Here is a 12,426-nt window from a genome sequence, read left to right on the forward strand (position 1 = left end):
ACTTTCGCCCCCCGCCAGCCTTCAGAAGAGGTCCTGGACCTCTTCTGAAGGTGGGCGGGGGGCGAAAGTCTTTGCTCCCCCCCGCCTGCCTTCAAAAGCCCTCCGGGACAGGCAGGCAGGGGGGAGCAAAGACTTTCGCCCCCTGCCTGCCTTCAGAAGGTGTTCCCTCCCCCCCCGCCCGGCTTCGGAGCACCGGGAGAAGCGATCTCCCCGCAGCCCCTTGCTTCAAAAGAGGTCCGGGGGCAGCGGGGAAGAAGCGCTGCGCTTCCCGCTGTCCCCGGATCTGGGGCTGCGGGGAGAAGATCGCTTCTCCCCGCCACCCCTTGCTTCAAAAGAGAAGACCTGCTGTCCCCGGGGCAAGCTTCGTTTTGCGAAGCAAGCCCATAGGGAAATTCGTCTTGCGAGGCAACTCAAAAACGAAAAAACCTTTCGTTTTGCGAGTTTTTCGTCTCGCGAGGCGTTCGTCTTGCGGGGTACCACTGTACTTGTCTTTCAGGGGATATGCCCCCCCCATGCCAAACCAATTGCAAATCTCCAGATATACAGTAGATGGCATCTCACTTCAAACCAACCGATGATTTTCCTCTGCAGCATCATATACACATTAAACAAATGGAACCTTTGTGGGATTGTGCAGGACAAATCCCATGGAGAGGCCCAGCCGGTTAATACAAGTACCCTCTGAGTAGGTCCCAAAAGGGAGAAGGGGAACCACTCAAGCCAATGAGGCCCTCCAGTGTCAACCACTATCAGGCACACACTAGGCTGCTGGCAGCAAGAAAGCAGGCAAAATGTTTGAGGGGGGTGCACATGACAATGGTCTCACCCCTTCACTTGCTGATACCCATTTTCATCAGTTCTCCGGTTTGGGGGGTAGAGACAAGCTTGTAGCATGCCAGACAGATCAGTTTGCTTTGAGGAGAGTTACAGAATTTTACTTTGCTATGAAATTCTTCTTCGTTGTGTCTCATTTATACATTTAAGCTTATTTAGATCAGAGCCTAAAGCTAGAAGCATTTTTGTACAAGGACCTGAACACTGTGTAAATTGATGGACTGGATGAGGGTCAGTAAATGGAGCTTGATGAAGGCAAGTGATTCTTGTGTCTGGAAGATTGGCCAGTTGCCTATTCTGGTTGTGTTTGCATTCCCTTTGGAAAAGCAGGCTCGTAGTTTGTGCTCCTGGATTCAGCTCTGTCAATGGTAACCTTAGGTAACCTCAGTTCTAGGAGTGCCTTTCACAAGCTCTGGTTAGCACACCAATGACAGTTATACCTCGGGTTACAGACACTTCAGGTTGTGTGTTTTTGGGTTGCACACTGCGCCGAACCTGGAAGTACCGGAATGGGTTACTTCTGGGTTTTGGTGCATGAGCAGAAGCGCCGAATCGCGTCCCGCGCGTGCGCAGACGCAGCACTGCGGGTTGCGAACGTGCCTCACGTTTGCAACCCGAGCAGCCACTGTCCTGCCATTCTTCAACTGTGATTTATGCATTGGTGACCTCAGGACTTGATTACTGCAATGCATTCTCTGTGGGGCTACCTTTGGGTCTGGTCTGGAGGCTCCAGCTGGGACAGAATGACGTGGCTAGATTGATGGCAAGGGCAGACTACCCTGTTGCTTGAACATTGGCTTCATGAATTTTCAAGTCCCTTAACAACTGGGGGTCCAGGATACCTTAAGGACAGCCAATTCCAATCCAGTCTCTTTTTTGTGGCACCCCATGGCTCAAATGCATGGCTCATATCTAGCAGAAGCCACACATTCAGTATTGTGGGCCCAGGTCTATGGAACTAATTTCCAGCTGAGCTGATACAAGCCACCACTCTGTTGAACTTTGGGCACTTGGCAAAGACTTTCCTATTCCCAGAGGCATTTCTCCTTAACATTTAAACCTAGACAGCATCTTAAAAAGTAGAGACATCACCTTGCCAACAAAGGTACATATAGTTAAAGCTATGGTTTTCCCAGTAGTGATGTATGAAAGTGAGGGCTGGACCATAAAGAAGGCTGATCGCCGAAGAATGGATGCTTTTGAATTCTGGTGCTGGAGGAGACTCTTGAGAGTCCCATGGACTGCAAGAAGACCCAACCTCTCCATTCTGAAGGAAATCAGCCCTGAGTGCTCACTGGAAGGACAGATTGTGAAGCTGAGGCTCCAATACTTTGGCCACCTCCTGAGAAGAGAAGATTCCCTGGAAAAGACCCTGATGTTGGGAAAGATTGAGGGCACAAGGAGAAGGGGACGACAGAGGATGAGATGGTTGGACAGTGTTCTCGAAGCTACCAGCATGAGTTTGACCAAACTGCGGGAGGCAGTGGAAGACAGGAGTGCCTGGCGTGCTCTGGTCCATGGGGTCACGAAGAGTCGGACACGACTAAACGACAAAACAACAACAAATAAATATTAAGTCTACCCATTGAATTTTGTTGTTGTTTTTTGTACAGCACATAGAAATTTGAGTGGTATAAAATACCTAATGGTATAGAACAGCTCATCATCATCCTACTTTGGGGGGGAGGGCGCAGGAGAACAAGATGCTGTCTAGGAAGCAGCCTTATACCAAATAAATTTTTATTAGTTTCCCAATATTTTCCCAATAATAGCCCAACTATAGCAATATCAAGGATGCAGCCTTATACCATACCAGACTATTGGTCCATCTCGCCTAGTTTTATCTCTTCCGACTAGCAGTGACTCTCCAGGACCTCAGGCAGAGATCTTTCTCAGTGTCTTCTATCTAATAGCAGGCAGTAGCAGGAGTTGAACCTGCGACCTTCTGCAAGCAAAGCATTTGCTCCACCACTGAGATCAGATCCTTCCACAACTACTTCTCTTTATATTTTTTTCTCTGAAAAGAGGTGATTTGCGTTGCGTTTTTAAGCTTATTGTTATTTTAGAGATTATGAGTTCTGTGGTAGAATTATTGCAGGCAGAGAGATTGTTGAAGGTGTTCTCTTGTCCTCATCAGATAATATCTTCTCAAGGCACAGTTACAATCCTGTTCTATCCCTTCATGACAATGGACGACTCCTGGAGAGTCATGAAACCAGAACTTATTGTGGGGAATATACTTGCTACTTTGAGCAGTAACTCCATTGTCTGACCAACTTGCAATAGAATATTATTTACTTTGGTTGTATCCTGTTCTTCCTCCAGGTTGATCAGGGCAACATACTGATTCTGCCATTGTTACCCTCCAATTTATCCTCTCAACAATCCTCTGAAGTAGGTTTGATGGAGAAATAGTGACTGGCCCAAGTTCACGCAGGGACTTAGACCTAGGCAGACACTCCCTGGAAGGACAAGAGGCACTAGCTTGGAAGATAGCTGAATGTAGCAGAGAGCATTGCAAAAGAACTATGCTCTGATACATGTAAAAAATCTCTCTCTTTGGCTACCATTACACCTGGTGAATTGCGTCCAGCATTGTTGTCATTCTGAGGGGTAAACAAATACACCCAAACAACTCCAGCCAAATTTATATTGTTCTCTGATCATTGTGGTGAATTTGTAACTTAGCAGATAGAATTGCTTGGCCTGGTTAGCAAAATTATAATTCATCTTGCTAAGCTGAGATGAAGACAGGAGTGCCTGGCGTGCTGTGGTCCATGGGGTCATGAAGAGTCGGACACGACTAAATGACTAAACAACAAGCTGAGATATTCATGAGCCTTTTGCTTGCATGTAGAACCTTTTTGTGATTCAACCAGGAACAATCTAATTACCTACAGTTTCCCATTTCAGCCAAATCAGGAAACTATGGTTCCAGCTTTGGAACAAATCATTGTGTGGAACTCAATTTAAAATGCAGTTTAATATCCTGGTGTCTTCTGAAGCTAGTGCCTGGTTTGAATGAAATGGGAAATTGTGTTAATGAGAGAGTTCCAGGTTTATCATGGTGAAATAAGGAGCAAAATGTTTGTGTGTACGTGTACAAAAGATTTATATGTATCTCCACTTTAAATGCAGAGATATTTTTTACTGAATGTGGCCACTGGGTTTAATTTGGGAATAGCTTCTTTATTTGAGCTTGTGTTAGAGATCTCATTCTTAGCCTGCTTAGTTAGATTGGTTTCAGTCCCCCTGAGCTATGCAGAATACATGCTTGGGGCAAGGAGGTATGAAAGCTACCACTGTGTTACTTATTCTGGTACTTATCCTGGCTGTTTTGAAGAAGTGTAGGCTGCTGGACAGATTTTTAATCTGTTTAAATTTACATCTCTGCTAAACTTTGTGCAGTTTGCTGTTCATGGCAAATACTAAAACTGAGCTTTTCAGCTCCTGGTGCAGCCAATTTCCTATTCTGGAATCAGTAAGGACTGATGGAAATTAAATAGTTTTGCCTTCTTATTTTCACCCTTAGTATGGCATTGATTCTGTATGTGTTGCCTTCATCCATTATGTTTACCTAAAAAAACTAGTAAGAAAAAATACACCTAATTGTTCCAGTCAGATGTTTCCTTGTCATTTCATATTGGTGAGCAAAAGGAGTTGGTGACATGACTGAAAGATGTTCAGGGAAATATTTTGCAAGATTCTCCTTATACCTGTCAGTCTTAAAGCAGCTGGTTGCTTAGTGTGCTCCTCTTAGTAAAATATTTCCCTTGTGGATGCTCCTGACTCCACATTTGCAACTTGCAAAGTAGCTTTTTGTGACTGAGAGGTTTTTGTTTTCTAGCACATGGTGATGCTGGTGAGTAAAGCTGATCTTACTCTGTACAGTGGTGCCTCGCAAGACGAAATTAATTCGTTCCGCAAGTCTCTTCGTCTTGCGGTTTTTTCGCCTTCGATGCACGGTTTCCCATAGGAATGCATTGAAAATCAATTAATGCGTTCCTAGGGAAACCGCCTTCAGACCAGGTCCGGGGACAGTCTGTCCCCGGACCTCTTCTGAAGGCTGGGGGGGGGGGACAAGGGCTTTTCTTCCCACCCCCAGAATTTTAAAAAACCCCGGGACAGCGGAGGACTTCTCCGCTGTCCGGGCGATCTTAAAATGCTGGCGGGCGGCATTTTAAAATCGCCCCGGGAAAGCGGAGGACTTCTCCGCTGTCCGGGGCGATTTAAAAGCCCCTGGGAAGGCAGGCAGGGGGGACAAAGACTTTTACCCCCCGCCAGCCTTCAGAAGAGGTCCTGGACCTCTTCTGAAGGCGGGCGGGGGGCGAAAGTCTTTGCTCCCCCCCGCCTGCCTTCAAAAGCCCTCCGGGACAGGCAGGCAGGGGGGAGCAAAGACTTTCGCCCCCCGCCCGCCTTCAGAAGGCGTTCCTGCCCCGCCGCCCGGCTTCGGAGCACCGTTCCTAAGCCGGGTGGCGGCGGGAGGTGTTCCCGCCCCGCCGCCCGGCTTCGGAGGAGCCTTCCGAAGCCCGGCGGCGGGTGGAGGTGTTCCCGCCCCGCCGCCCGGCTTCGGAGGAGCCTTCTGAAGTCCGGCGGCGGCGGAAGGAGGTGTCCCCGCCCCGGAGGAGGCCTTCGGAGGAGGTCCGAGGACAGTGGGGAAGACGCGCTGCGCTTCCCCCCTGTCCCTGAGATTTCCCTATGGGCTGTCGTCTTGCGAAGCAAGCCCATAGGGAAATTCGTTTTGCGAAGCGCCTCCAAAACGGAAAACCCTTTCGTCTAGCGGGTTTTCCGTCTTGCGAGGCGTTCGTCTTGCGGGGTACCACTGTACTTAAAATTAGATGTATATATTGTTCATTTGGTATCTGCTGCTCAGTTATAATAATAGTAAAATGCATGCTCCTCGTAGATCCTCTGGCCTTCCAGACCTAAACCATAGCTACCTCTGCTCCCTCCTGTGCTCTAACCTTTGTTCACTCTGCCATGCGCCTCAGCCATTTGCCTACTTGTGTCCCACCCCGTCCGGTCAGCTTGGGTCTTGTCCCTCTTCCAATATGACTTTTCTGTCCAACACTCTTGCCTCCCACACAGAGGGTCTTTTCCCCCTGGGTGTCTTTATCTTCTAGTATGTATGTTTTTACTCTTGCATGCCAACAGCTTAATGCGCCAATGGTTTGTGAATATAAACATTTCGGATTTTAGGATGCAGTGTTTTAGAGTTTTTGTTGGTACTGCCCATAGGTCCAGTTCAGATGTGATACTGGCTTAGCGCAGACAACACATTAAAGCAGGGTTTGAGCCAGTCGTAGTTTATAACCCAATCCATGGTTTGTGTTTCCAAATGTACAAGCAAAACACGACTCATTGATGCATCTCATGGTCTTTGTTTTCTGCCCTCTCAGTTTCATAAATTTACTCCCATCTATCTCCATGGGAAAGCAACCCCTGAAAGAGATGCAGTTGCTGTAACTATGGCTTGTTAATTCAAATGTCATGTCAAACCATAGTTAGCACAAATGTTAGCTTTGAAAAGCTAAGTTCTGATTCTAGCTTCTGATTATGGCTTTCCAGCTGATTGTAAGCCATGGTTTGACAATTCAGCCATCACACAAGCTTTAGTTGGGCTTCCTTAGTCATATTTTGAAGTGATGTCTGAATTGAACAAAAGATGCCTGGCAGCTGATAGTTTGCCAGCTTTGGTACATGCCCTCCATTTAACTCTGGAGAAATTCCTTTCTCAGTTCTAATCTTGTAAACCAGTTGCCACCATTTTGTATTAATTGATTTCAAACCATGGTTGGTATTAACAGTGCTTTGCATCACTACCAGTGAACAATACTAAAATGTATTATAACAGAAGGTGACGTTTGCTTTACAGCTATTGTGGTTTCTGTGTCTGGGCTGAGGTGTTCTCTCCTGATTTCTTCCTACCTTTGCTGACAGTCTGATACTGAAACTGATTACAGACACCCGCTCTGCAAAAGGGATGATAAGGATAGCACAAAACGTTCATACAAATGTGCAGAGATAAATTTATTCCACCAAGAATTTGGTACACTTCAGTCCCAAATTAGCCTTTCATCAGTGGCATCTATAACCCAATGAATAAAAGCATCCCATTTGAGCAGCTTTCCCCAACCTGATACCTACCAAATGCTTTGGGCTGCAGCTCATCAGCCCCCGCCAGCATGGATGATGGGAGTTGTACTGCCACATCTGGAGGGCTGCAGGTTGAAGAAGGCTGCATTGGAGCAATGCATATTCTGTCTAGTACAACATAATTGGTTACATGTAAAAAATAATAAGTGCAGCACACCTGTTAAATGCCAATTAAAATGAAAAAAATATATATTTAGTCTCTCTGGAAAATTGATGGTGCTGGAAGAGTTAATTATTATCTTCCTTTGTGTAGCTGTGGCTTTGTTATTGTATCTGTCACCAAGGAAAAGAAGGGGGAGGCTTTTGATTTATGCTCAATAAGGAATTTAACAAGGTTTTATTATGTCCTCCCCCCTCGATTGAGGCTGAATGGACTTCATTTAAAATTACTTTTGGACCAGACCAGGAGTGTGAGTGCCTCATGATTAATGCCAGTATTCCAAATTAATGAGGAACCAGTCACGAATCATGCCAGGTAATACCCACTTTGCCTTTCAAGTCGGCAGACACGGGCTTAAGCGGCGTAGCGGGTTGCAGTGAACTCCCCGGAGCCCACTGGGGAACATTGACAGGAATTTTACCTCATAAATTTTGGCTTTCCCCTGCCTGAACTTCCTTACTGCCCCGGAGGGCAGTGGAGAGCTACTGCCATTAATCCTGACGTCAGCCGGAAACCGAAAATTGATGTAAGCTGTAATCCTTGCACACTTACCTTTGAGTAACTCTCATTGAACTGAATGGTGCTTACATTTGAGTAGATGTATAGGCTTGCACTGTCAATGACAGATAATTCTTGACTTCTGTAAGAACAGATTTTTACAACAGTAGGGATTGCCTAAGCTGGAAAAAAACATGCAAAGTGCAAATACATAGTTGTATTCTAAAGGTTTCTTCATATAGTACATATGTCTCATTTGTAACTTCTCCTTTAAAAAAGGAAAAGTTTGCAACAGCAGAAGAGGAAGTTGCCTAAGATAAAGAAGAGTCTAAATACAGAACTGTATTCTAAAAGCCTCTTCATATGCTAAGTATTACAAATGCAATAAATGGTTTGCATATTTTTTGGCACGCCTTGGTCACCAGCCCCAAGTACCTCAGAAGCCCAGCACACCTGCAAGACAATCACCCACTCTCCTCTTGGCTCCACAAGGTGAATGGGGGTTGTTCCAGTTGCACTGAGCTGAGCTAATATAATAGAATTTAAGGAAGAATAGAGACACCTGTGGGACACTCATAGAAGAGGAACTAATGCCTATATGTGAACTTGTTAGCTAATGCATGGTCACAACTCTATGAAAGTTGCCAAATTACTCCTATCACAATTTTATACAGCCTCTTTTTATAAAACTGTTGAAATGGTGTCTCTGCTAAATGATTGAATTCCAAAAGCATTTAAATCATACACATTGGCAGATATCTAGCTGTGTTATACTTGGAGTAAACCTTAGGGAGGAGTTAGCAGCCAGCAGCAAACTTAGGACATTGCAGCTTCTGGGAGCTCACAACCAAGAACTTGTGATCAGAACTTGCAGGTGGGCATTTGCGAGGGCAGTTTGACGGGGAGGCCTGGAGTCCTGTCTCATGGTGTGCATAGGACCAAGAGTCATAGAGGGCAAAGGAGCTACTGCCATGACCTGCAGTACCTGTGCCATGTTGGTCTTTCTGCCAGAGAATGTGTGAAAGTACATTTGTAGCAAGTGTAAGCTGGTTGCTTTGCTGGAAGAGAAGGTCCAGCAACTTGAAGCTCACCTAGACACACTTCGAGTGACAGGACAAGAGGCAGTGTTTCTCAGTAGAGCTGAGTTGGACTGTGATGGCACAGCAACAGAGGTGAGATGGCTCTACGGAGGAGGAAGATCTCCCACTGCAAGAGACTAACTCCTGGAGAAATGTGATGCACAGAAGTAGGACTGTCACAAACCATACTGTGTTGTTGGAGCTGCAAAATCACTTCCATGCTCTCACCTTGGACACCAATTCTGGGCCAGAGGAGCATGGGAAGCATTTGCCAGCCTCAGAATACACCAAGGTGGCTGTGAAAGGTACAGTGCACAAAAAGATCCTGCCACCCTCCAGAGGAGAGGAGGAAGAGACAGGAGGAGATGGATTTGGAGGAGTCCTTTTCCATTCTTGACCTAACCCCTTTGGATCATGGATGAGTATGCCAATAACCCACTTGCTACCTTCCATGGAGATGATCTCTGAGAAAGGGAATTGCAGTGTGGAGAAGGCAAGCTGAGAGGAAGGAGTGGGAAGTACTTGAGCCATAAGGTTCCTGCCTTTGTAACCTATCCTAATAATATCCAGATAAGCGCCAATAGTCAAGAGGAAAAGACTCAAGAACAGCAGGTGCAGACCTTAGAACACTCTGAGGAGGCTGTGGAAGACATCATGATTCCTGCCACTCCCCAGAGGAGGGAGAGACAAGTGGCAGGGGTAGGTGACTCCCTACTGACGGGTACAGAGGCACCAGTGTGCGGAGGAAACGAGATGTCCCGGGAGGTGTGCTGTCTTCCAGGTGTCTCCTGAGACAAGACAGATGTGAACAACAGCAATAGCATCTATTAAAAGTCTGGAAGAAAAAAGAACTTCAAGTGGTCTGGAGGAACCGAAAAGGTGTGAAATAATTCCTTCTAACTTTCTGCCATCTCCCAACATTTTAAGTCCACATCCTGTTGGACTTCAGTTCCAATCAGCCTGAGCAGGCACAGCCTGCGGTCAGGGAAGATCGGAATTGTAGTCCCAACATCTGGAGGGCTACAGGTTCCCCTTCCCTGTTGTAAGTCATTCAGTTTAGCTAAGTATTTTATTTGTGCAGAGCTTCTTACTTTGCTACCATGCAAGTGTAAACTGTTAGTGTCCTGTTGCACCCCATGTTGCGTCACTGGGTCCCACTACTGGGTCCCAACTCATCAGATGATCTAGGCGGGGATAGCCTACACAGTGCCCATCAGAAGGTGATGGATTTCAACTTCCATCATGCCCAACTAGTGATGATGAGAATTCTTGCCTAAAATTCTCTGTAAAGGTAAGGGACCCCTGACTGTCAGGTCCAGTCGTGGACGAATCTGGGATTGCAGCTCTCATCTCACTTTATTGGTCGAGGGAACTGGCGTACGGCTTCTGGGTCATGTGGCCAGCAGGACTAAGCTGCTTCTGGTGAACCAAAGCAGCACACGGAAACGCCGCTTACCTCCCCGCCAGAGTGGTACCTATTTATCTACTTGAACTTCATGCTTTCGAACTGCTACATTGGCAGGAGCAGGGACCGAGCAGCGGGAGCTCACCCAGTCGGGGGGATTCGAACCGCCGACCTTCTGATTGGCAAGCCCTAGGCTCTGTGGTTTAACCCACAGTGCCACCCACGTCCTACAGCACCACCCACGCTCTGTAGGACACCAAATTGGCTACCCCAGATATGCACAATGCCTGTGCCAAAAAGCAGGATTCTAGTATGCCTCAAGCTACAGCAGACACATTGCAAGATATGCTTACAAGGCAATTTATTGCTCCAGCTGACTCATGAAGTTGAGACAGATAACACGTTTGCCAATTTGTGTCATGACATTATGTCTAATTATTCCCACTGTTTGCTGATAAAGTAATGTTTTGTTTTTGTCTTGCCCCTTCTTCTTACAGCTGGGTGATCCATCAATCTTTCCTGCTGTCATTGTGGAACATGTACCCAGTGCAGATCTCCTGAACAATTACTCTGGTTTGTCCTGTGTTGCTGAACCCAGCGACATGATAACAGAGAACTCGCTGGATGTTGCAGAAGAAGAAATTATAGAAGATGATGATATCACCCTTACAGGTTTGTGAGCATTTTTTTTTTCATTGTCACTTAAGGACACAGTGGCTGAGATATGTCCATGCCTTTTGACCTGTTAAACCTGGAAGTTCCAATTAACCATGGTTTCATGATTGGTCCAAGTTGGAAAACCATGGTTACTAGCTGAAATGAAATGGGAAACTATGGTTACTTGGAGGCTTTCTGATTTCATTTCAGCTCACATGAAGTGGCTCTGTGCTCAGACAAAAGCTTGTGCATATCTTGGCTCAATAAGCCAAGTTATGATTGCCTGAACCAGCTCAATTGAGTTATCACAAAGGATTGCACCCATTTCCCCCCTTGTCACTCACATCACTTTTGCGTCTTACAACCTGATCTTGCAACCACTTTGCTTTCTGTGCTGCCCCTTATCTTGCTCTCCTTGACCTTGGGTTGAGCAGATGGGCGCTTTCCAGCGAAAGTGAGTCTGTTAACTCTCTGTCTCCCAGTTCTTCCCAACTTCTGTATTCTGAACTATGTCCCTCTGTAAACCACTGTTCCAAATTTATACTGTTCCACTGCTCCTGGGAGGATTCAGGATGCTGATCAGGAGCAGGGGGAGGGGGAGACTCCCACCATTCCTCCTCAACACAATCCCTGACATCATGGGGAGACATTGAATTTATGCATAACAAAGTGGAAAATGTGCAAGGCTTGAGAAAGCTTATTACAGGAGTGGCTGAAAGCAGGAAATGCAGCTACAGATTCACTATCATGAATATTTTCTCCTCTTGGGATTTGTAGTTATGTCCCAAGATCCCATATATGGCATGAAACCCAAATCAAAGAATGTTTTCATTTCATCTCATATGCTAGTCTTTTGCTGAATTATCTCTCTTATCTGTAGTTGAAGCGTCTTGTCAGAATGGAGATGAAACAATGCAAACCATCGAAGCTGCTGAAGCTCTTCTTAATATGGATTCTCCTGGCCCAATGCTGGATGAGAAGAGATCAAGTGAGTCTGACAGGAATACATCCGTGCAAAGTGTCTTCTGTCCAAAAACTATGCGGCTGTGTTAGATTTTGCAGGAGAGAAGGCTTGAGCTCTCTAGTAGGTTTACTTGGTAGCTTTGCCATTGCACCATAGGGCAGGCTAGGGAAGAAAATAAGGCTATTTTAAAAATATCATTAACAACCCTTTCAATTAGTCCTAATCTCCCAATTTTTGGAAATGGAAGGGTTAATGAAAAGCTTTTACTTTAAAGGAGTAGTGTTAGTAGATCTTCTTCCCTTTATTTAAAGAAGGAGCATGATTTCACAGAAGTTGCTTTTGAGTCTAATTGGTCTTGGAAAGATTTAAGCCTGTACCTAACTTTCCATGGACATTAATGAAACCTGTAAAAATGTTGCCTGGATCAGGTACAAATATTTAATGTCCACACAAGTGTCATTTTCTTTCCACATTCTCTTTACAACTTAAATGTTAAATTTATCACTGATTTTTTTAAAACATTGGTTTGATGTTCACATTAATCCGTTTCAGTAGCTTCAGATTTGGAGCTGCTATAAGACCTCTCTCTTTTGGTTCACTTTTGGTTAAGTCACTTCCGGGACGAGCTGATGTATTCATTTTTTCATTCAGTATGTATCTTGCTCTTCCTTCA

The 12,426-nt window shown here is 45.7% G+C and overlaps 2 protein-coding genes across 7 annotated transcripts in view; both read left to right on the forward strand.

The window, feature by feature from the left end:
* Nucleotides 1-12,426, forward strand: part of ELF1 (E74 like ETS transcription factor 1) — a 67,228-nt gene that overhangs the window by 39,286 nt on the left and 15,516 nt on the right. For all 6 annotated transcript variants that reach the window (XM_083519386.1, XM_083519384.1, XM_083519389.1 and 3 more), the window contains 2 exons: nucleotides 10,630-10,804; nucleotides 11,670-11,777. In XM_083519386.1, coding sequence (XP_083375512.1) covers nucleotides 10,630-10,804; nucleotides 11,670-11,777 — 283 coding nt within the window. The remainder of the gene's footprint in view (nucleotides 1-10,629; nucleotides 10,805-11,669; nucleotides 11,778-12,426) is intronic.
* LOC310713831 (uncharacterized protein) overlaps nucleotides 1-12,426 on the forward strand; it is a gene marked incomplete at its 3' end in the record, with an annotated part of 476,441 nt that overhangs the window by 12,186 nt on the left and 451,829 nt on the right. The gene's annotated exons all lie outside the window — the stretch shown is intronic.

The sequence above is a fragment of the Podarcis liolepis genome (genome assembly GCF_965112155.1).
Source record: "Podarcis liolepis genome assembly, chromosome: 8".
NCBI lineage: Eukaryota > Metazoa > Chordata > Lepidosauria > Squamata > Lacertidae > Podarcis > Podarcis liolepis.